The sequence below is a fragment of the Procambarus clarkii genome, chromosome 53, assembly GCF_040958095.1.
Source record: "Procambarus clarkii isolate CNS0578487 chromosome 53, FALCON_Pclarkii_2.0, whole genome shotgun sequence".
Taxonomy (NCBI): Eukaryota; Metazoa; Arthropoda; class Malacostraca; order Decapoda; family Cambaridae; genus Procambarus; species Procambarus clarkii.
This window is the reverse complement of record NC_091202.1, coordinates 34,636,096-34,661,590: the sequence shown is the minus strand read 5'-3', so window position 1 is coordinate 34,661,590 and position 25,495 is coordinate 34,636,096. Positions and strand designations below refer to the sequence as shown.

At 43.4% G+C, this 25,495-nt stretch overlaps 2 protein-coding genes across 3 annotated transcripts in view; both read left to right on the top strand.

Annotated features, from left to right (window-relative positions):
- The first annotated feature begins 1,244 nt into the window (after positions 1–1,244).
- Positions 1,245–2,216, top strand: LOC123767230 (uncharacterized). The gene has a single exon (XM_045756801.1). It carries the CDS (start codon positions 1,245–1,247, stop codon positions 2,214–2,216), a length of 972 nt encoding a protein of 323 aa, XP_045612757.1.
- A 2,108-nt stretch (positions 2,217–4,324) lies between these two features.
- Kap-alpha1 (karyopherin alpha1) overlaps positions 4,325–25,495 on the top strand; it is a 99,992-nt gene continuing 78,821 nt past the window's right edge. The window contains exons 1-3 of one of the 2 annotated variants that reach the window (XM_045756609.2): positions 4,325–4,458; positions 9,848–10,045; positions 13,588–13,809. In XM_045756609.2, coding sequence (XP_045612565.1) covers positions 9,848–10,045; positions 13,588–13,809 — 420 coding nt within the window. In that variant the 5' untranslated portion in view covers positions 4,325–4,458. Of the gene's footprint in view, positions 4,459–4,544; positions 4,686–9,847; positions 10,046–13,587; positions 13,810–25,495 lie in introns of those variants that run through there. The other variant, XM_045756608.2, reaches the window with a different exon arrangement.

The following is a 25,495-nucleotide window of genomic DNA, read 5'->3' as shown; positions in this document are numbered from 1 at the left end:
AAAAGGAACTCCTTGCTGCTGTTGATGGGGTAAGGAAATTCTACCAATATCTCTGCACTAAGCGCTTCACGTTTCAAGTAGATCACCAACCCCTCAGCCTCTCTGATGTATCAGGTATGTCACAGGTGGAGAGACACAATGGACAGACTGCCACCGAGGGTTTCGAGGTGTCGAGCCGACCCAGAGCTGGAGCTACGTACAACCACAGTGCCTGCTCAAGACCTGAAAATATAGCCACAGGTAACCCTGTGATAGACGAAATTCCTCACTTAACAGAAGGGAATGGTCTAGACGAGGATCCGCCTCGCCTAGCTGTATAGAAAACGGAATCTGCTCGACCCAGCCGCACCACGTGCACTCGTGCACGTGCGTCACCGGTGTGAGGTTAGAACCAGTCACCACTCTGTGGAGCTCGCTCTTTAATTGGGGGGGGGTGATGTGAGAGTATGGTCTCTCAAGATCCTCCCACAGCTGACTTTTAATGGCGCATTGCAGTATACCGTGCAGCTAGTCGTGCACCGTGCACCTAGTCGTGCACGGCCCTATCTTTCCTAACCCTGGATGGAAACTGTCATGTTGGGTGTCACCAGGATGCCCACATAACCAGGAATACTTTTATCACACGGAGTCCGCCGTATGCCCAAGGGAACATTAGATAAAGGGGAATTAAGCATTTATGCCATAGAGTCAGGAAGTACACAGCTTGAGGTGCAAGGCATGAGAGAGAGGGGTGCCCGCGAGGCGCGAGATAAGCTCTGACCTCTGGGGTCAATCTCAATAACAGCAGTTACGTAGTCGTGACGTGGTCATGACGTCACTCTTCTACCGATCAGGTAACGATCGGTATTATTAGTTCTGGTACCTTTGCTGCAACACCATTGGTCACTTGGCAGACCTGGTGCTTGTGCCAGGAGGGGTCCTGCAATCCCCTGCAAGGGCATTCTCGTGAGGAAGTCCGCACTTGGTGGTCGTGTCCTTCTGTCTATCGGCCAATAGACAGAACACCATCCATTCCTCACCGTCAAGTTAAACACAGTGTCTTGATATACCAACGCTCGTCTGGAATCGCGACCGTGAATATATTGTTTAGAAACCTTCTAGAGTGACAAGTCACCAGAGCGAAACAGACTGGTATCAGGTAACCCCTGGTGACAAATTGAGATCGTTTGTGAGTGTCCTAGAGTGAACTAAGGAAGTGCCGCGGCCTAAGTAATCTGTGTGTGACTTTACCACTGTGTACCTACATGGTACCATATAACCAGCCGCCGCCAGCCGCCACTCAGACCAGACGTGTGGCCAGCCGCCGCCAGCCGCCACTCAGACCAGAGCGTGTGGCCAGCCCCTGCCAGCCGCCGCCAGCCGCCACTCAGACCAGAGCGTGTGGCCAGCCCCTGCCAGCCGCCGCCAGCCGCCACTCAGACCAGAGCGTGTGGCCAGCCCCTGCCAGCCGCCGCCAGCCGCCACTCAGACCAGAGCGTGTGGCCAGCCCCTGCCAGCCGCCACTCAGACCAGAGCGTGTGGCCAGCCCCTGCCAGCCGCCGCCAGCCGCCACTCAGACCAGAGCGTGTGGCCAGCCCCTGCCAGCCGCCACTCATACCAGAGCGTGTGGCCAGCCCCTGCCAGCCGCCACTCAGACCAGAGCGTGTGGCCAGCTGCTGCCAGCTGCCGCCAGCCGCCACTCATACCAGAGCGTGTGGCCAGCCCCTGCCAGCCGCCACTCAGACCAGAGCGTGTGGCCAGCTGCTGCCAGCTGCCGCCAGCCGCCACTCATACCAGAGCGTGTGGCCAGCCCCTGCCAGCCGCCACTCAGACCAGAGCGTGTGGCCAGCTGCTGCCAGCTGTCGCCAGCCGCCACTCATACCAGAGCGTGTGGCCAGCCGCCGCCAGCCGCCACTCAGACCAGAGCGTGTGGCCAGCTGCTGCCAGCTGCCGCCAGCCGCCACTCATACCAGAGCGTGTGGCCAGCCCCTGCCAGCCGCCGCCAGCCGCCACTCAGACCAGAGCGTGTGTCCAGCCGCTGCCAGCTGCCGCCAGCCGCCACTCGCTCCGCCTTCTCTGTATTACATGACGTCACCACCCGTCACCATCTTCCTCACCGCCAGTGCTATCAAGGGTGTGTCTGTCTGTTAGATATACAGCACACCCCTCCTGCTAGTACCCTCCGTGTCAAGTACGGTCTAACGGTAAAGCCTGTCGTCAGTGGTAACACGTCGTAACGAGCGGAACCAGCTGTCAGGCCACCTACGAGTTCTTGCATAAATGTTGACCAGACCACACACTAGAAGGTGAAGGGACGACGACGTTTCGGTCCATCCTGGACCATTCTCAAGTCGATTCAAGTCTGTTATTTTTAAACAATGCTGTTTGTCAACCAAATTGTATTTTTGCTGTTTTTCTGCCATGTTCCCCCCCCCCTTTTTTATTTTTATATTTTCTCAACACATTTTATACTTTAATCTCAATTAGTATTAAGTTTTAGTCTTTAGTTTTTTCCTGCCCGAAACGCTTTGCGTTTAGGCATTGTATGTACTAGCTCTATCTATATTTGTTCTATATATATTTGCCCGAAACGCTCTGCATACTAGTGGCTTTAGGTATTGTATGTACTACCTCTATCTTTAAATCTAACAGAATGTTTGTACTGTAATGCTGCAACTACGTATGTACTGTTCCTAAATAAATTATTATTATTATTATTATTATTATTATTATTATTATTATTATTATTATTATTATTATTATTATTATAAATTCATCAATATTTGTATCACCCCTTGTATGTATGTACTTTACCTGAATAAATATCTGAATTTTGAATTTGAATTTGGTGTGGGACTACACATGTGTATCCACCCTGGCTGACACCTATGTACACCTTGGAGCTGATCAAGAAGGTGGGGCGGCCAACCACAGGGAAATAGCAAAATTAGCCAAACATAGGCGATTGGAAGGTTGATACACCTTTGTTCCCATAGCGTCTGAGACGCAGAGCCCCTGGGGCAAGAGTGCCTTGGGATTTCTCAAGGAATTGGGCTCCAAGCTCATTGACGTCACCAGAGACCCAAGAGCTGCCAGTTTTTTGTTTCAGCGCCTCAGTGTGGCAATCCAGAGGGGAAACGCCTGCTGCTTCCTCGGTTCCTGTCCGGAAGCGGAGAAGCTTCAAGAGATCCATAACCTTTAGGCACTCTTTGTATCAAACAATGTATATCTTGTAACCTTTAAATACATAATAAAGCAAAAAAATCAAAAGGGAAGGGGTGGTAGGGGAAAAGCACACAAAAACAGTATTGGAGGGGACCTAAACATTCCCTCTATAATAATAATTAATTATTATATATAATAATAATTAATTATTATATATAATAATAATTCATTGTATCTGGGGATAGGAAGCCTGACGGTATTCATTCACGTTAGGCCTATATCTTATATCTAGGCTTAAAATCCACCCCCCCCCCACTTTCCCACCCAGGATGCAACCCCACAACAAGCTGACTAGCTCCTGAGTACTTACTCACTGCTAGGTGAACAGTTGAATTAGGTGAAAGGAGATGTGCCCAACCATTTCTGTCTCGCCCGGGATTCAAACCAGTATTTCACGACTTTGAGTCGATAACGACCCTGTCTGTACTACCGGGACCCGTACATAATAAAATGCATAATAATATATTTATATATCTTTAGATGTTTAGTAAGAATGCTATAACGAGTCAAAAGTGAGGTTACCACAGATAAGTTTCACGAGACGAATTTAATAATGTTGCGAAAATACGATTATATTGATATTAGTTAAATTGATAAATATATGTTCCTGATAGACACATATATGACATTCGAAGATAGTTCAAAAGGAATTAGCATTAATTTTAATCTAAAACCAAAGTTTATGATTTTTGTAAAGTACAGAGTAAAAGGATGTAGTTAATTGATGACCACTAAATAATTGCTATTAATAAACGCAGTTAAGAGATGTATTTAAAACTCCCGCTCACAAGGTGTCGTCGTCTGCATAAGGGAAAGCATTATAAGGAAAAGCATAACAAAGGAGTTAAAATAAGAAGAGAGCATTAGGAACAATATTTATAGACTTTAATCGTTCAAATAACTCTCTTTGATACTATTTAGTAGGGCAACATAGGTTCAGAAGTTGCTGATTATAGTACGTTGTTTTAAAAAATTATTAGGTCTTTAAATATTTTGTATTTTTGCAAATAGTGAGTATAAGTGTATTTATAAGAGTAACGTATTTTACGTTATATTGTAAGGCATAAATGGTTGGCAATAGAGGACAGCTTAGACAACCAATTCTGAGCAAAAAGTGCGTATATTATTGTTGGAACAATAGACTCTGAGACCTCAGTGAGACAACTCCACGGGATTGCTAGGAGTAATAGATAAAAACAAATCTATTATTTTACATTATTAAAGTTTAGTTGTCCGCCGGACCAATATAAAGAGGTGAGTAACCCAGGTAATAAGAGTCGGGGGAGTAGAATAAGGGGCGAGTTAGGGCCTGGAGGTTGAAGTGAGACGAGCGAGAGGACAAACATTAATGGCCGGCCTTGACTTGGATTGTGGTAACACAAGGCAGATGTCACTCGCTCTCTTGTCGCCCTAATTCCCCACACGCAGTGGAGTGCCTCGGTGAGCAGCCTCTGGCGCTCTGGGTCTAGGGGGTTTTCATGGTAAGGTGAACGTATGAAAGGCTTTTTGGGTATCTTTGTGGGGGGAGGGGGGAAAAAGGTGGGTGTTTTTGACACAAGGATTAAGGTGGGTGTGGAGGAGTGCCAGCACTCTTGTAGGTCCTTGTCACTGTCTTCCCCCGGCCCCTCTGGCTCCTTGTGCTTATCTCAGCCCCTCACTACTCTCTCCTTAATTGGTTTCTATCTCCTTGTGTCGTTAGAGATACTATATATTATGTATGTATATTCATAATCTATATAACATGCAGAACACTTACATATAATGTAATATACTATTATATATATTATATATATTATATATACACATTATGTACATATAACATGCAGTTCTTGTGGTGCAGGGGTGTAACACTTGGCCCATGCTTCGTGAGTAATTTGGCCAGGGTTTGTATCCCTGGCCGGGGAGGATTGACTTGGGCGCCACCCTTTATGCCTCTTTATGTGTCTATTCACCCAGCAGTGAATGGGTACCTGGTTTTTTCATGATTGGGTAGGTCATATTCAAGGGAAAATTATGATTAAAGGACCTGCTCGAAATGCTACAAGTGCTAGTGTCTTTACTAGCCACAGAGAAATCGTGTGTATCTATATACAGTATATATTATATAACACACATAATTATATATATATATATATATATATATATACAACTTTAGAACACTTTCCCACCAGGAGACTCGAACCCTAGCCAGCACAGAAGCCTTCCAGCAACTGGCATAACAGGTACGCCTTAACCCTCTGCACCACCGCTCAGACCCTTAAAAGAGATGGTAATTTTGGAGTATTTAAATCCCCCAAAGATCAACACCTCCCAAGAGCACCAGAGCAAGTGAGGGGTCATTTAGACGTTAATTTCATCAAATTTCATCAAATTTTTGTGCCTTAAGCAGAGACACTGTGTCTTCCCATATTAACAGGGACTTGATGAAATTAACGTCTAAATGACCCCTCACTTGCTCTGGTGCTCTTGGGAGGTGTTGATCTTTGGGGGATTTAAATACTCCAAAATTACCATCTCTTTTAAGGGTCTGAGCGGTGGTGCAGAGGGTTAAGGCGTACCTGTTATGCCAGTTGCTGGAAGGCTTCTGTGCTGGCTAGGGTTCGAGTCTCCTGGTGGGAAAGTGTTCTAAAGTTGTATACTTAACTCTCGTGTTTAGGAGAGTTGTGCCATATATATATATATATATATCAGAAAAAAACATGTGAAAAATGGAGAATGCTAAACGCGTGTTTTTGGCTCGATTCGCCTTCATCAGAGCATTTTAGAATGAAGAAAACATGGATGGCAACCTTATATCCGTCATGGCAAGTCACCTGACCACCAAGAACATGAACCTATATACATTTTTGTATATAGGTTAATATGTACAAAAGGCCTATTAACCTATATACAAGAATAAGAAAAGGGATCCCTTCAAATAAAAGGGAGACAAAAGAACGGTTAAATGGGTGCTATATTGTATTGACGTGCTATATTGAAGCTTATATGGGGGATCTAATTTGTACATGCCAGGGATTACATTAAGGCTGTTGTTATATTGTTTGATCAGAGCGGACTCGATCACATTTCGTTCAACAAAACCCTTACTTTTAACAATACATTTTGTCCCTCCGAAGTCGATAGAATGATCACATGAACTGGAATGTAAATACAATGCACTGGAGTCCTGGGTTGTACGAATAGCGTATGAATATTATTTTAAATGTGAGAAAAGAGATTTACCAGTCTGGCCGATGTAAACACGTGCACAATCAGTGCAAGGGATGGAGTACACACAACCTGCTACAGACGAGGGTGAGTTCTTAATTAACATGGACTTAACTGTATTATTATTTTTAACCACTGGGTTAATATTAAGGTTTTCAGGGCTGGGGCAAGATTTACTAGTCCTTGAAAGTATGGTAATACCAATGAGCTTTTAATTTCTGGCTTAGATTTGGGAGCTTGTTTGTATTGCATCCTTTTTGCTTGACTAAACGCGAAATCCAAGACTGATTTTGGGTACTTTAACTTCTTCCCAATTTCAAATATTTTATTTCATCAAAAAATTCCCGGCTGCAAACTCTCAAAACTCAAGTCCATCAAAGTGTGGTATTACCATATTTTAATGGACTAGTAAATCTTGTCCAGGCCCTGAAAAGTGGTCAGGTACATGCGGGATGGTTTTGAATAGCAAAATGTTACCGGAAAAACACACAAAGAACATTGTGCAAGAAGCATGTGCATTGCGAAATTGAAATAGTTGACGAACTTGATTTTAAGAGAAAACACTATGCAAAACTTAGCAAATTCTTAAATGAATTTATTGGAAAGACTTGTTGCTATGCAAAGAAATTAATGAAATGTATGCCAATTTCTGTAAAGAAGGTAAAAAAAAAATTTGCTAAAATAGAGATGCAGAACCAGAATACAGGATTGGTAAAATGAAAATTGTGAATGGGCCAGAAAGGAAAAGATAAAGAAATGGGTACATTATAGGAAGAGGACTAACCCTCAAACATACCAGCACTACAAGCAAGCAAGCAAGCAAGCAAGCAAGAAACAAATACACAGCAGTGAGGAGAAAGAGGCTGAGAGGATCTTTGAGAAAGAAGTTGCAGACAAATATAAAATGGATCCAGGCTTTTTCTATAAAATCATTAAAAGCAATCTGCATGTTAAGGATAAAATCCAGAGAGAGAGAGAGAGAGAGAGAGATGGGAACAGGTTCACTTAGAATGAAAAAGAAATGTGTGAAACACTAAATGTTTAGTTCCAAAGTGTGTTTGTGAAAAATGAGGCTTTCAGAAAGCCAAATTTAATGCCAATTCCAGAAAACACCATAGAGTACATAGGTGTCTCTAGACGAAGTGGAAAATTTACTCAAGAGGCTAGGAAGAAATAAAGCTGTGGGACCAGATGGAGTTTCACCTTTGGTACTGAAAGAATATGCAACTGAGCCGAACATCCCACTCCAATTGATATTCCAGGCATCTTTGTCCACAGGAATCTTAGTAGATACTGTATTTGGAAAAAGCAAACATAGTTCCAATCTACAAAAATGATAGCAGAGAAGAGACACTAAATTATAGACCTTTATCACTAACAAGCGTGGTTGTCATAACGCAAAAAAAAAAGTTTAAAACCAAATAGGTAGAACATCTGTTGAGTGATGACATAATAAGTCAGCCAGTATAGTTTTCGAACTGGAAGATCATGTGTAACAAATCTACTTAGTTTTTATGATAGAGCCACAGAGATTCTACAGGAAAGAGATGGTTGGGTTGACTGTGTGTATCTGGACCTTAAAAAGGCTTTTGACAGAGTCCCATGCTAGAGGCTGTTTGGAAACTGGAATATGCTGGAGGGATGACAGGGAGACCTCTGACATGGAGGAAACATTTTCTGAGACAGACAGACAGATGAGGGTGTTAATAAGAGGCAATCTATCTGACTCGAGGAGTGTTACTAGTGGAGTACCACAGGGTTCAGTTTGTGCACCAGTATTGTTCGTCTACACTAATGATCTACCAGAAGGAATACAGAATTGTGAACTTGTTTGCAGATGATTCATAGATACTGTGGAAGATAAGAGACACTGATGATTGTCATGCCCTTCAAATTGGTTTAGATAAAAACTTGGAGCATAAAGTGGCAAATGGAATTAAATGTAAATAAGTGCCATGTTATGGAATGTGGAATGGAGAAAATAGACCACACACAACTTACAAATTATGTGGAAAGGAATTAAAGAACTCTAATAAAGAACTAGACCTAGGGGTGATTTTGGATAGTAAGCTGTCACCAGAAGAACACAAAGAACATTGTGAGAGGAGCATATGCATCATTTTCAAACTTCAGACTTGCTTTTAATTATATGGATGGTGAAATACTGAAGAAAATGTTCATGACTTTTGTGAGACCAAAATTGGAGTATGCAGCAGTTATATGGTGCCCACATCTCAAAAGGCACTTAAACTGGAAAGGTGCAAAGGCATGCTACGAGGAGAGACTACAAGGTGTTAAGCATGCCAAAACTAGAAGATAGGAGAAAAGAGGTGATAAGGTAACCACCTTCAAAATACTAACGGTAATCGACCAAATTGACAGAGAAATTCCTGAAACCAGCAATTTCAGGAATAAGAGGACACAGGTTCAAACTAAGGAAACAAAGATGCTGAATTTTTTTTTAGAAAGTTTTCTATTGCAAACAGTGTGGTAGACAGTTGGAACAAGTTAAATGCGAAGATGGCCAAAACCATCAATAGTTTCAATGCCATTTTCTAGGTGAGACCCGGAGGCTCCCTGGCATCCCTCCCTCCGGTTGCCATTTTTTTTCTGTTTTTGATATTCAGCCTCTGAACTGGGGTTGGGTAGCAGACATAGGAGGTCTGGGACCCCCCCCCCTTTTCCCTCCCAGGGAGGAGGTGGGGGGGAGTTGCGGTGACATCATGCTTGTTTTATGATTGAGGAAGTCTGTTTGCTCATTCGGCTTTTGGTTAGCAATTTTTCACCAGCTGTAGTTTGTTTTGGGATTCCTACCTTTCTGGGTACCTGATCTAGTAGATGGCAGATATAGACTGCTTCCAATTTCATGGAGGATGTCTATAGGCCATTGCTCCTCGTGTCTCTGAGGGAGCCAGGTTCTGGCATTAGTCCCTGGTAGGCCTAGAACTCCATAGATTGACTGTTGCCATGGTCTAATACACATCAGCCCGGTATAGCTCTGAGGAGCCTCTGGGACTCGCCCAGAAATGGTGTTTCATCACATTCAACTGTGTTTTTTCTGCTGTTGGGGCTCTGGTGCATGTCCCATTTTCCTGGGTGAAATGTTTTTATCTCTTCCCTTTTCAGTTTTTTTCTGGATGTATTTCTGGGGCACCCACCACCTCTGATGCTCAGGATGCTGTAAAACCATAATTTTTTTTATAAAGAATACATTTGTAAGACACTCTGCTTGGTGGTTTAGGATGAATCAGAGGATGTCAAAATTCAAAAAATAAACAACGAATAGTGTAATAGTGAAAACTGTTTGACCACTCAGTAAGATACAGCTTCTTTAATGTTAATAAAGGAGGTACAGTATACGCAGGTAGTAAGTACACTTTCAAATTGACCTAAATATAATTTATGAATTATGACATTTTGTAATAAATCTTTGCAGATGTCGGGGCCGTCACAACACAAGTATCGTTACAAGAACCAGGGATTAGATTCTGCAGAAATGCGGAGACGACGAGAAGAGGAAGGCGTACAACTGAGAAAACAGAAACGAGAACAACAGTTAGCTAAGCGGCGGAATGTAAATGACCTGACAGCTGGAATAGGTGAAGATGAAACTGTTGATTCATCTATGAACCAGGCAAGCCAGTTGTTTCTGTTTTTGCTTTTTTAAAATTATTAATACCGCACTGTACTCTGTGACCGCAAAATGTATTGGGCAAGAGACACTATAGAGCTGCAATGTACAGTACAGTATATCACAAATATCATTGTTGATAATGGCAGTAATGAGAACTTTTTGGTGCTGTTGCCCCTCACAAGCTGTGTAGGGGGGTCACTGATAAACTAGCTAACTTTATTGGAGGCAAAACCTTAAACATGCAGTAATAACAACTTTTTTTTTTAAGTATCTTTGATATGGAACTTTGAATAGTGTTTATTAAACTTCAGATTTGGTAGAATATGACTTCCTTTATCCAGATTCCTGTTATTTGGAATCATTATTTTTTCCAGAAAAATCTAATCTGCATAAGTTTCTCATGTATCCTGATACAGATATTGTCTCAGCTGACTAATTCAGGTCATGATTAGCAAACCCCAAACAGAATAATATGGAGATTAATGTTATAGTACCTGAATTTCTTATATTGCATATCAAGATAATAAACAGTTTCGTTTTACTTTCTGGGGGAAGCATTTGTGGCTCCCTGAAGCTACTACACTGATACAGTGCCATAGTACCTGGTGCCATCAATCACAGAATTCTTATTGGCCTACCAGGGACCACGAGCCAGAATCTGGCCCTGTCAGAGAGGTGCAGGGAGCAGTGGCATTGAAAACTTTTGTGTGAAGTTATTTATGTCTGCCACCATCAACGGAAGGCACCCAGGCAGTCAGCAAAACAAAACAGAGTACTGCTTTGAAACGAGACCACAGCCTCAAAAACTGTCAAAGGAACTCCCCCCAACAATGTAAACAAATGATCAAAAATTTGTGAAACTAGCATGTGCTGAAATGCACCACTTTCCCCCGTTGTTTGGGGAGAGGAGAGAAGTACTGTAGACTAAGTCAGCTGGCTGCTCCACCATCAGTTCTTATGTTGATGTAGCACAGTGCTGGTTGGTCTCTCAACTCACTCTAGCTCTGGTCTCCTGCTTTTAGCTAAGTGGTGTTTGCCTTTGAGGCTGTTCTTGTTCATGTTTGTGCTGCATGAGCCAGGAGTTTAGTGTACTTGGAGCTGCATGGGCTCAGGGTTTCCTGTTTTGTGTGCTCCTTAGGTGCTACCCTTGTACAGGCAAAGTTCTCTTCCCTGGTGTGATGGTGTTACACTCCCTAAGGGGGGTCTCCTCTCCTTGCTTGTGGTGGCCTTGGCCCTTCAGGCAAGCCAGTTGTCTTTAACTATCTTTCCTTGGGTCTGTATTGTTTATTGCTAGTGGCGTGCACTAACAGCACTGTCAAACTAACAGAGATGAAACTTGAAGAAAATATTTTAAATGAGGTCGTATACCTAGGAAGGGGGAAAGGAGTGGCTGTGCTGGTAAAAGAACACCTGAAGGTAAGAGTGTTAATAACCAAAAACCCTTGAAGTTGACATAATGACATTGCAGGTTTGAAATCGGGATGATAAACTGATAATCGTAAATGCCTACAGCCCACCAGCAAGCAACACATGGACAAAGGAGGAACTGGATGACAGATTAGAGTAAAAGCAGATAGATAAATCATGCTTGTTGGTACTGGGGGTTCAACTTGACAGCAATAGACTGGGAAGCCCACAAAGCAAGAATGGCGGACATTTGGAAAGGCAGATTTGTAAACCTCTTTCTGGAGACATTCATGTATCAACACGTCAAGCAAGCCACAAGAACGAGGGAAGATGTTTCTGTTAAAGAGATATTTTGATATTATCTTCCTCCCTTGGGAAAAAGTGATCATGTCGTTTTGGAAATTAAATATGCTTTGCAATATAATCTACAAAAGAATGGGCAAATGGAAACAGTTGATAAACTCGATTTCAAGAGAGGACACTATGGGGAATTTAGAAAATTCTTTAATGAGTTTAATTGGACAGACTTGTTGCTAGGCAAGGAAGTAAATGTTCAACAGAAATTGAGAGAGAGCCAGAGGGAATAAGATAAAAAATAGGTTCAATTAAATAGCTGCAAGGAGAGACGAACGACATTAAACATGCCTAAACTAGAAGATAGAAGAAAAAGAGGTGATATGATCGCCACACAAAATTCTTACCGGAATTGACCAAATTGACAGGGAAGAATTCCTGAAACCAGCAACATCACGAACAAGAGGACACAGATTCATGCTAAGGAAACAAAGGTGCTGAAAAAACATAAGAAAATTTCCTTTTGCAAACAGTGGTAGACAGTTTGAACAAGCTAAGTGAGGTGGTAGTGGTGGAGGCCAGAACCGTTAGTAGTTTGTGTTATATGACAAAGAGTACTGGGAAGACGGGACACCACGAGCATAGCTCTCATCCTGTAACTATACTTAGATAATTACACTTGGGTAATTACAGGGGATAGCCCAACTGACAGATGAAGTATAAAAGATCTGCTTGAAGCATGTTCCTGTAAGGAGGGTCAGAAAGAGGACCACTCTAGAAAGAGAACGCAGACGACTGTATAGAAGGAAAAAAATCACGGAAATACTTAAAAGCAAGGAAAATAAATTTAGACAGGGAGACCGAAGAAATAGAGCAGACGCTGAAGCGATCATGAGAATCTGAGGAAATGGAATTGTAACAAAAAGCTATCAAGATATAAATACTTTTTATATAAATATTTTATCGTTGCTGGACTGGTCAACCAAACTGTTGGACGCGGCTGCTCGCAGCCTGACGTATGAATCACAGTCTGGTTGATCACGTATCCTTTGAAGGTTTCTATCAAGTTCTTTCTCGAGCACTGTGAGGGGTCGGCCAGTTATGTCCCTTATGTGTAGTGGAAGCGTGTTGAACAGTCTTGGGCCTCTGATGTTGATAGAGTTCTCTCTCTGAGTACCTATTGCACCTCTGCTTTTCAACGGGGGTATTCTGCACATCCTGACATGCCTCCTGGTCTCTTGTGTTATTTCTGTGTGCAGGTTAGGGACCAGTCCCTCTACTATTTTCCAAGTGTAAATTATTATATATATATCCTGCCTGCACTCAAGAGAATACAGATTTAGGCATTTTAGTCGGTCCCAATAGTTTAGATGTTTTACTGAGTGGATTCTAGCAGTAAAGTATCTCTGCACGCTCTCCAGGTCAGCATTTTCTCCAGCTTTGAAAGGGGCTGTCATTGTGCAAGTGTCTTGAAAAGTAACATCATTGGTATAGCATCTCTAGTTTGAAAGGTTCTTGTTATCCAACCTGTCATTTTTCTTGCAGTTGTGATGGCTACTTTATTGTTTTCTTTAAAGGTAAGGTCTTCCGACATGAGTGCACCCAAATCCTGCTGGAAGCAGGGACCAGAATCCTGATCCCTCAGCAGAAGTGGAGGAGCTGAGCCACCACTTACTTTCATTCATTCCATTTGATTAGTGTATATTTAAAATTACAGTACATGCAAAACATTTTTGCTGGAAGATCTGTCTCATATAATTGTATTGCAGTCATCTTTTATAAAGTAATGAAATAGGTTTGCAAGTATTTAAAAATATATTTAAAAATAAGTTATATTTCAGGAGAGTAATCAACAAGGTGGTGGTGGTGGTGGTAGCCTGATTACTGCAGAGATGGTTCAAGTTCTCTATAGCGATGATCTGGAAGCTCAGCTCAATGCCACACAAAAATTCCGCAAACTACTATCAAGAGAGCCCAATCCACCCATAGATGAAGTTATTCAAACTGGAATTGTCCCTAAGTTTGTTGAATTCCTCCAGAGAGATGGTCATTGTACATTACAGGTGAGTGAAATAATGTAAAGCAATAATTGTCAGTCATTAACCACTGCAGTGTGACACATTATAATATGACACCCCTATAGGGCGCCGGAAACAAAATATTTCACTTTTTTTTTTTTATCTTGTTAAAATGTAGTTTCTGATTACAGGAAACTAAAATCAAATATTTTATGCAACTTACCTTAGCCGTGATGCAGATTGAGAAGTTGAGCAATTTATGAGCGCTGAGTGATTAACCACCGAGACACAGTAGCCCCACCCGTGGCAACTGCCGCCCTGTGGGACGGCTTGTGCCACGAATATAATTTCTCATATATATTTCAGTGTCTCATTTTTTTTTCTCAATTTCTTTTTGCTGTAATATTATTCAAATGTGTGTAATTTTTAATAAAAGTTTATATAAAGTGTTGAACATCACTTTGCTCAGAAATATATGAGACATATATATAGTGACATATTATATTCTTACATCAATCAGTGTTTTTGTTATTATTATACTATATACACACATTATATATAATTGTCTAAATTTTTTGTGCGCCATAGAGAACCACAAAGGTCTTGTGTTTAGAGATTATATATACAGACCAAGAATCCAAGATCACCCTAGTGCCCGACAGCCGAGCGAGGCCAGGATTGCCCCCAGATACATTTTTATTTGATTATTTCAGTGTCTGTGAATGGTTTTATATCCAACTTTTTGCATTAATATTATTGAATAGTGTGTAATTTGTGGAATTTATATTGTTAAATGTGTGGAACATTGCTATGCTCAAAAATACGGGGCTCATATAGTGTCACATGTATTATATTCTTAGATCAGTCAGTGTTTTTGCTGTTATTACACTATATACGCACACACGTTATATAGCACTATCAACATTTATACGTACCATAACAAATTAATAAGCAGTTCTGGTGGGTATGGTGATGAAATTACTCTCTCAGTACTAGGGCTCTCACACCCAGTACAGATGCTGTTGATTTTTTTAAGATGGCTTCTGTTTACTGGAATCCTGAGACACAGTTGTGAGCCCTGTGTATCTGCAGGAGTTTTAAATCACTCCCTCTACTCAAAAAGCACCTTATAGTGATTTGCACACCCTCAATCTGGCACCTTAACACTTTGGCTTCAGGATAACATTATTGCAGTCCTTAACCCTCAAGCTGCTACGGCCTCAACCACTCCACTGCGCAATGCGCCTTGAGGAGCGTGATCGGTGGTGTGCAAGGTGCCTCAGGGTGCTCGTAGGTATAGCGTAGCATTCAAAACTCCCACGGCTATATGGAGTTCACATTAGCTTCCTCCGGGCTCTCGTAAACAGATGCCATTTTAGAAAAAAAATCGTGGGCAACATTCACGAGTGTGAGAGCCTCAGTACTGAGTGAGCAACCAAGGCTGGTGCACACAGCATCAGCTAACAGCACTGCTCTTCAGCTTGTGACCACAGCATTGCCTAATAATGTAAAAATATATATGTAACTGGTATTATTTAGCTATGATAGTATTACAGAAGAGCCTGACTGTGATAAAGGCTATGTACAATGTTCAGATATCAGTGAATCAATGATGTTCAAGATGTTCACAGCGCACACTGCCATTATTTTGTCCATCTCGGAATCTCAAACAACTTCTCATGTTCTTTTACAAAATAAACTTGTGGAAAATTATTAATTTATGGGATTTAGTGACCAGGATTCTGATAATAGCAGGATTGTGGTGATAATTAGCACTGTGCATAGTATTGTAGGGGAGGACTTTTGAGAGGGAGGGAGGGATCGAAGTAGCGTCAGCTGACTGTGTGTTGTAGCCACTCTTGTTTGGACTCGCCATACCAGCTTAGTGGTTCGCTATGGTGAACACAAATGTAGATACTTGTATATAATGTGTATGTAGTGTAATAACAGCAACAGGACTATGTTGGGCAGAGCCATTTTAGTGAGGGAGGTGGCATTTTCTGCTGGCTGCTGTGTGACTTGTCATGCAGTGATAAAGATTAAGCCACCCAAGAGGTGGCACAGGCATGAATAGCCCGTAAGTGTCATGCAGTGTATTGTGGCCACTATGCTATTTGGAATCAATACCAGCTTAGTTGTATAGATATGGTGAATAGAATATGTAGATACTTATATATAATGTGTGTAAATAGTGTAATAAAAACAATAACAGTATGATGGGAGGTGGAATGTTGGCGAGTGAGGAGTCACTGGCTGTACTCTCCTAGTTGTACTCACCTTGTTGTGCTTGCGGGGGTTGAGCTCTGGCTCTTTGGTCCCGCCTCTCAACCGTCAATCAACAGGTGTACAGGTTCCTGAGCCTATTGGGCTCTATCATATCTACACTTGAAACTGTGTATGGAGTCAGCCTCCACCACATTACTTCCTAATGCATTCCATTTGTCAACCACTCCATTTGTGGTTGTGTGTGTGTGTGTGTTGCAACCCAGTCTTGTTTTTTGGGCTCCCCATACCAACTTAGTGGTTTGTTATGGTGAACACACATGTAGATTGGTATATACAATGTTACAATGTGTGTATATTGTGTAATAACAGCAAAAACACTGAGTGATTGTAGAATATAATGTATGTCACACATATATGAGCCCCATAATTTGGAGCATTGCGATGTTCCACACGTTGAACTATATAAATTCCACAAATTACACACTTTTGAATAATATTACAGTACAGCAAAAAACCAGAGGAATTTTGTTTGGGGTTTCCAGGGCTCGGGGGAAGTCCACTTGGAGCTCTTGGGCTCCTTTTGACCCTGTTTGGGCTTTTGTGCCCTTTCAGCAGGGATTGTTGCTGCAGGGGAGGGGGTTTATGTCCCCTCCTTCCCTTTATGAATTCATATTATGGTATTGGCCAGTTGATTTACACACCCTCGTGTCGGACGCATCCATTTTTGTTTGGATGCTTTGTACTTAAAAAAACAAAAAAAAAACAAAAAAAAAAAAAACAAGTGTGTCAACATACATTTATTGCATGTTATTTTAATGTGGTTTTGGTACCCCTGCTCAGCATTTTCGTTGTTTATATTTTTGGCAAGAGTATTGCTACACAGGTGAAACTTGGGTTTCTGGTTGTGATGTTTTGACCAGCTACGAGGGCGACGCACTCAATCGTGGTTTGTCGTCATCTTGTAAATGGCTGCGGTTGGGAGTTTATCATTCCTTTTCCATTTTTGGGGTCATTCTTCATTTCGTTAATGAACTATCGTTCGTCCTGGTAACTCGGTCATTCCCTTATGATGACATGTCTCAGGTGTGGGCTATGTCTGCTATAAAATGGGTGGGGAGGTCCGTGAATTGTTGAGAGCTTCCCTCATCACTGCTGATGTGTCGTCAGTAGTTTTGGCAAGTTTGTACTCGCTTTGTTGTTCTCATCTAGTTGTGCTTGTGGGGGTTGGGCTTTGGCTCTTTGGGTCCACCTCTCACTTGTACTTCTACTGGTGTACACATTCTTGAACTTCTCAAGCTCTTTCATCTCTACATTTGATATTGTGTAAGGTATCAGCCTCCACCACATCACTGCCTCCTGCATTCCATTTCCTTAGTACTCTGCCATTGAACAAGTTCTTTCTAATGTCTCTGTGGCTCCTTTGGGTACTCGGCTTCCACTTGTGTTCCTTTCTGCGTGTACCACCCGTGTTGATTCATCCATCCTTTTCTACCTTGTCTTGTTTCCCTGAGGAATTGAGGGTGGTGTTCATGTTTCTTGGTCTTGTGTTCCTGGGGCAGTCTTGTCTTGGATATGAGACTGTGGTACTTCTGTATAGTACTGGTATTCCCTCAATCTTTTGTTCACAGACTGTGGTCATTCGGCTTGTTTTCAATATTTTCTTTTTCGTAACAAGGTTTTCGGTAATAATTTGCCTAATTTTAATTATTTCATTATTGGCACTGATTTTGTGCCTATCAACCGTTCCCTGTTTGCTCATCCCTAGCCTACGGCGCTCAGTCTTCTGTTCATTTTACGGCCACTTTAGATGAGGGACACTTTTATAAAAAAAAAAAAATACAAAAAACCCACAAATATGCATTTTATCTGCTGGCAAATGAGGTAGGTAGTGGGGTTCTCCCAGGTTTGTTTCCAGGTGCTCTTGGGTTCCTCAGATTCGTCTTTAAGGAGGTTTCTTCCAATTGGCTTATCCCTGCAGAGGTTCAGGCAGCCCTTGGTGCGTACCTCTTGCGAGACCCAGTTTACACCTCTGTGCTGGATCTGGGTTTGTTTTTCAGTTCCTCTTCCCCTTATTGGGTGCATTTCAAGGTTCAGATGTCTTCCTGGGTGTCCAAACCCAGGCATTTTTCCGCGGCTCCACCTCCTTCGGCAGGTCGGGCCAGTGAGTACCTCTCTGGTTCGACCTACTCGTCCGCTCTACGAGTCTGGTTTTTCCGATGTGGATATATCGCCATTTGTATGGTGATGAGGTGGCTTCTTTGATGGTGTCCCACCTGCGGTCTTTGTTTCTGAGACAGCATGAAGTTTCTTGGCAGGCTTTCTGCCATTTCCTTTCTCTCTGTAGGGTTTCATCGGTGTTGGACACAATTGTTTTGTCCTTTCTCTCATGACTTTTCTTGATTGCTATTTATCGTGCAGCGTTGGAGGAGTGGCTCATGCTTGCGTTTGATGTGGTTGTCACTTAGTCCATTCTGCAAGCTATCTCGGGTGTTTTTTCACCTCGGGCCTGCTCATGTGCCGTCTGAGCCTTCTTGGTCTTTGGACCAGGTTCTTTCCTTTCTGTCTACTCCTCGGTTTATCGTGGCCCCTTTAGTTTAGGATTGCCTTTGGAAGGTCTTGTTTTTGTTGGCTTTGGCTTCTGGGAGTTGGGTTGGGGAGCTTCATGCTTTTCTCCGGTGCAGGGGGTTGTGCTTCTTTGGTTCTGGGGTCGGTTTCTTCGTTTGCAGCCCCCTCCTTCTTTTATGGCAAAGAATGCGATAGCTGGTTTCCGGAGGGGTCTGTTGGTTGTGGATGCTTGGTTTGTTAGGCCGGGGGTGCATCATGTGGCGTATCTGGTGGCGGCTATACATCGTTACCTGCGGGCCTCTGGTTCTGTGATGGTGGACCTCTCTGGGTGGATCCAGTTTCCCTGGTTCCCTGATTCCAGGGCTCGTGTCTCAGGTTGAATGCAGTGTCATTAAGTCTAGCCAGCCTGCGGTCTACCCTTGTGCCCCATGATGTTAGGAAGTATGCTGCTCTTGTGGCTGTCTTTGAGAATATGTCCTTGGTAGACATGTGGGCACGGGGGTTTTGGAGGTCGAACAGGGTTCTGGCTGCCAGGTATCTCATGACTGTTCCGGGCCCTCTCCGACCTTGCATTGCTTTGGGGCATCTGTAGCAGCCATCTGTTTCTTCCTCATCTTGAGAACTGCGGTGCTACCGCTTTCCGGGTAAGCCCCTGTTTTTTCTTGGGTAGTTTGCTTCTGGCAGCTGATGTGGCTCCCCCCACAGAAAACCAGCGTTGAATGTAATGAAACTTCATTTTCTGAGTGAGCCCCAGAGGCTACCTGACACCCTCCCTTCCTCCGGTCGGTGGTTTTCAATGTTTTAAGAACTGGAGTGGTGGGCTGTCGGCTCGCCTGAGCTGGCTCCCTCTCCCACCTTCAATGTGGTGGGGGGGTAGCGCTAACAAGCTGGAGTATTAGTTGCATGAAGTGTTGCTTGTTTTTCTTTCTAGGGGGAGTTCTTTTGCTCTTTCCAGATGTAGGTAGCAATTTTCACCAGACTAGATTGATTTGTTTTGCCTATCTTTCTGGGTGCCTTTCCTGGTTGATGGCAAGTATGATATACAGTGGTACCTCATTTTACAAATGCCCCTGTTTACGAACTTTTCGGGTTATGAGCCCGATTTGTTCAGAAAATTTTAATCACGATATGAACTTTACCTCAGGATACAAGTTTGTTGATACACGTATGGCCGATTTAGTGCGTGGTGGCACGGCGATCGCGCCTCAGTTTACCAGTGCCTCGCGCCCAGTGACTATCCCGCCTGAATTCTTCGCAAGGATTTAGTTTCTTTTTAGATTTTTGGCTATTTGACCATAAAAGTTGTTATTATATATTTCACCATGGATCCTAAGAAAGCCAGTGGTAAGGTTCAAGGCAAGAAAGCACATGTGAGAATGACCATAGAGGAAAAACAAGAGATTATTCGTAAACATGAAAATGGTACACATTTTGTTGAACTAGCTAGGCAGTACAACAAATCTTCAGGGGAGGAGGAGGAGGAGGCAGTAGAGGCTGTCCCTTCCTCATTAATTAAGAAAATGTGTGCAGTATGGGAAGAACTGCAAAGTTTTGCTGAAAAGAATCGCCCAGATAAAGCTGTAGCAGACTGTTGCATTCATCTTATTAATGACAATGTGATGTCTCACTACAGACAAAAGTGTTACAAAGAATGGAAAAACAATCTTCAATGGAACATTTCCTTGTGAGAAAATCATGCAGTGAGCCACAACCAGAACCTAGTGGTATGCAGGCAAAACATGCCAGAGTGCACTCCAGAGAAATCTTCACTGCCTGATGCTATAATGGAATGGGACTCCCCTTCCAAACAGTAACACTACCTCCTCCCTCCCTCCTCACCATCTTCCATACGCCAACAGGAGTCATCAGCAAGGGTAAGCAGTAACCAACAGGAGTCATCAGCAAGAGTAAGCAATAACTTGACATACTTTTGTAGTGAAGATTTGGGTGAATTAGGTATAAAATTTACTTTAAAGTGAAGTTTTTGGGGAGTCAGGAACGGATTAATTCATTTCCCATTATTTCTTATTGGGAAATTCGCTTCGGTTTACGAATTTTCGGGTTATGAACCGTCTCCAGGAATGGATTAAATTCTTAAACTGAGGTACCCCTGTACTGTACTTTACTTTAAATGTAAATTGCTCATAGACCATTGCTCCCTGCTCCTCTCTGAGGGGGCCAGGTTCTGGCTCGTGGTCCATGGTAGGCAAAAGACTCACTCCTGTGACTGAAGACCGCAAACTAATAAAGCACCATATCAGTTCGGATAGCTTCAGGAAGCCTCCGGGGCTTGCCCAGAAAATGGCGTTTCATTATATTCATCCCTGATTTTTTGCTGTTATTACACTGTACTTACACTTACATATTACTACGGGTATATGCATTTTCATGCACAATTACGAGCCACTAAACTGTTCTGGTGGATATAATAATATTGTAGCATTATACAGTCTCCGCGGTGTAGTAATAAGACGCTCGCCTGGCGTTCCGCGAGCACTTTGTCCTGGATTCGTATCCACACCGATTTACTGGGTACAAATCCTTAACTGTAGCCTCTGTTTCACCCAGCAGTAAAATGGATACCTGGTTGTAAAAACGATTTTGCGGGGGTCGTATTCCAGGGAACATAGGATTAACCCTTACACTGCTCAGGGGTCCTTGGGACATTTACACCTCTGTGCGCAAGAAAAAAAAAAATTAAACCATTTTTTTTCGTCTTCTAAACATGTTAATTTGTGTCCCCTGAGCACGGAAAAAAAAAAAAAATCGTAGGTGACATATTTTGGGCGCAAATGACCGAGGAAGTCTGGTAAAAAGTGGGCGTTGACAGAGCGGTCGTCAGACCCGGTCTGCGTCACCCGCGCTGACAGATGGGAGTTGCCACAAAGATATTATTACCCAATTGTTTCAATGTCTCCGATTGATTTTTTCTTAGTTTTTTTGCAGTAATATTATTCAATAGTGTGTATTGTAATCTATTTATATAATAAAAGTGGTTAATAATCGCTATACTCAAAAGTATGATGTGCATATTAGTGATTCAATTATTATGTTTATAAAACAATAAACAAATAGTTTTGCTGCTATTACACTCTATACACAGGTTATATATAAGTATTGGCATGTTTTGGTCACCATAACGAACCACTAAGTTGGTATTGAGAGTCGAAAAGCAACGAGGAGTTACCGCTACACACCAGCCAGCCACTCGCTGCCACTCCCTCAACACACGCACTAAACTTTCTTCCCCAACAATACCATTTGTGGTGTTATTACACTATATACAGACGTTATATATAAGTATGTATATATTTTGTTCACCACAACTGTACAGCTAAGCTGATATAGTTAGTTCGGGCACTAAGAGTCGTCGCTATACACAGATGGTGGCTGGCGGCTCCCTCACTCTTTCAAGGTCACGCGCACTAAACTTTCTTCCCCAACAATACCTTTTGCAGTGTTATTACCCTATATACACATATTATATATAAATATCTACATGTTTTATGCACCGTAACTGTACACCTAAGCTTGTAGTGCGCCCAAAGAGCATAGTGGCCACCCTCTAAACAGCTAGACAAATCGTGCAGACGACGTCACCTCCGTCACCCATATGGCTCCTCCCAGCATAATCCTTTTGCTGTTATATATAATGTGTGTATTAGTGTAATAAGTATCTACATTTGTGTTCACCATAGAGAACCACTGACCTGGTATGGTGAATGCAAACAATAACAGGTGGCCACACAGTCAGTAAACGATGCTGTCTCCCTCCGTCTCTCAGCATCACTCCTCCCACAGCGCTAATTATTACAACAATCCTGCTATTATCACAACCCTGGTTATTTATATCACAGTCATTGGTCATCTGTAATATTGTCATCGCTAAATAATAACAATTATATATTTATTTTGACATTTTTCGGCGATGCTGTGGTCACAAGCTGAACATCAATGCTGTTCGCTCATGCTGCGTGCACCGGCCTTGGTTGCTCCAACAGTACTGTGCCTCTCACACCTGAGAATATTGCCCACGATTTTTTTTTAAAATAGCATCTGTTTACAAGAGCCCTGAGGAAGCTACTGTGAACCCCGTGTAGCCACGGGCCATTTGAATCAGGCCTGGCACCCTATGGCGTATATATACGCCATGCGCACCATGGGACATGTTACTCAGGGCGTATATATACGCCATATATATATATATATATATATATATATATATATATATATATATATATATATATATATATATATATATATATATTATATATATACAGTACAACCTCGATTCAACGTACTATATGGGACCACCCCCAGTTCGTTGGAGCGTTGGATTCGTTGCAAGAGGTGACCTTCAAGAGGCGTTTGCGTCAGTGTCTTTTTTTTTTTCTTGTACACAATAAAAATGCATTGTATCATATTACTTACTGTACCTATATTTTACTACTCTACTAAAAATTCTGTAATTCATGTATTTACCTTATTGTTGGAGTTATGTCCATCTTGAAGTTTTGTGAAGTTGTGAATGCTCTACAGTAAATAGGTACTGCAGTGCATTAAGCCGTTAACACTGTATTATTAAAAGTGGTTTTGCTGTATGTTGAGTACTACAATACAGTTCTTGAAAACTATTGTACATTAGAATTATTGCAACTTTAATTTTAACACTATGTACACACTTGAATTTAACACTTATTCTAATTGTTCACTTCACACACGATGTTTTTAGATGTTTGCATCAGCTTTGCTGGTGCTCGCTGCTGCTGTGTTGGCTTCAGCTGCTTTTGTGCTGGTGCTGGGTACAGCTGTGCTGGTGCTGGGTACGGCTGTGCTGGTGCTGGGTGCGGCTGTGCTGGTGCTGGGTACAGCTGTGCTGGTGCTGGGTACGGCTGTGCTGGTGCTGGGTACGGCTGTGCTGGTGCTGGGTACAGCTGTGCTGGTGCTGGGTACGGCTGTGCTGGTGCTGGGTACGGCTGTGCTGGTGCTGGGTACAGCTGTGCTGGTGCTGGGTACGGCTGTGCTGGTGCTGGGTACGGCTGTGCTGGTACTGGGTACGGCTGTGCTGGTGCTGGGTACGGCTGTGCTGGTGCTGGGTACAGCTGTGCTGGTGCTGGGTACGGCTGTGCTGGTGCTGGGTACGGCTGTGCTGGTACTGGGTACAGCTGTGCTGGTGCTGGGTACAGCTGTGCTGGTGCTGGGTACGGCTGTGCTGGTGCTGGGTACGGCTGTGCTGGTGCTGGGTACGGCTGTGCTGGTGCTGGGTACGGCTGTGCTGGTGCTGGGAACGTCAACAGTGCCAGTAACATTTTGTATAATCTCATCATCTGTTAAATAACCATTGATTAAATGATTTATTAATTTTATTATTTCGAAGCCGTAGTCACTGAACTGTGGCGACGAATTGAAACGAGAAACGCATGGTGTGTACAGGGATTAGACCCGTCCACTCGCTCACGCTGGAGTTGTTCCAATAACAAATAATTTCTCAAATAGCAGATGTCTATCATATTACAGTATATTTTCGGTTTTATTTAGTTTAGTTTAATTAGGATAATAAAAAGCTATTAAAGCATTGGTTTTAGAAATGATTTATTAGTCTGAAACTTTCAAAGTCATGGGTCACTGAACTATAACGACACAGACGAAGGAAAACCAAGTGAGGTTTACAGAACAGTATTCCCTTATCTGTCCACCCTCACTCACCTTGTTTTATCACAGAAAATGTCAATAAGGAGATTTTACGACATGTAGCTAGCTAATCACGCTTCAGCCTTTAAATTAATTTACAAAGATACGTCTGCCACAAATCAGTGGGAGGTTGGGAGGGAGGTGGGCAAGCAGAGCTTGTAAGGGAGAGGCAGGGAGGGAGGCAGGCACGGAGGGAGACAGGCACGGAGGGAGGCAGGCAGAGCTTGGGAGGGAGGCAGGGAAGGAGAGGATGGAGATGGATTGATGGTAGGATGGAGGGAGGGATGGATGATTTGAGGGTGTGTGTGTGTGTATGGGCTGTAGGGGTGGGGGGGGGGGGAGGTGTGTCGGTGGTGGTGAAGGGACCGACTCGCTGATAACCCTAACTCTGACCCAGTTAACTTTTTTTTTTTAACTTGATTTGTTTCTTCAATTCTGGATGGATGGAGGGAGAAAGGGGATGGAGGGAGGGGATGGATGGATGGATGGAGGGAGGGGATGGATGGAGGGGGGATGGATGGATGGATGGATGGAGGGAGGGAGGGAGGGGATGGATGGATGGATGGATGGATGGAGGGAGGGAGGGAGGGGATGGATGGAGGGGATGGATGGAGGGGATGGATGGATGGATGGAGGGAGGGGATGGATGGAGGGAGGGAGGGGATGGATGGATGGATGGAGGGAGGGGATGGATGGATGGAGGGAGGGAATGGATAGATGGAGGGAGGGGATGGATGGATGGATGGTGGGAGGGAGGGGATGGATGGAGGGAGGGAGGGGATGGATGGATGGATGGAGGGAGGGGATGGATGGATGGATGGTGGGAGGGAGGGGATGGATGGATGGAGGGAGGGGATGGATGGAGGGAGGGAGGGGATGGATGGAGGGAGGGAGGGAGGGGATGGATGGATGGAGGGAGGGGATGGATGGATGGAGGGATGGAGGGAGGGGATGGATGGATGGATGGATGGATGGATGGATGGAGGGAGGGGATGGATGGATGGAGGGAGGGGATGGATGGATGGGAGGGAGGGGATGGATGGTGGGAGGGAGGGGATGGATGGATGGAGGGAGGGGATGGATGGATGGAGGGAGGGGATGGATGGATGGAGGGAGGGGATGGATGGATGGATGGAGGGAGGGGATGGATGGATGGAGGGAGGGGATGGATGGATGGATGGAGGGAGGGGATGGATGGATAGATGGAGGGAGGGGATGGATGGATGGAGGGGATGGATGGATGGAGGGA

Excerpts from the sequence above, each read along its gene's own strand:
- LOC123767230 (XM_045756801.1), top strand. The coding sequence starts at position 1,245 with ATGGTACCATATAACCAGCCGCCGCCAGCCGCCACTCAGACCAGACGT.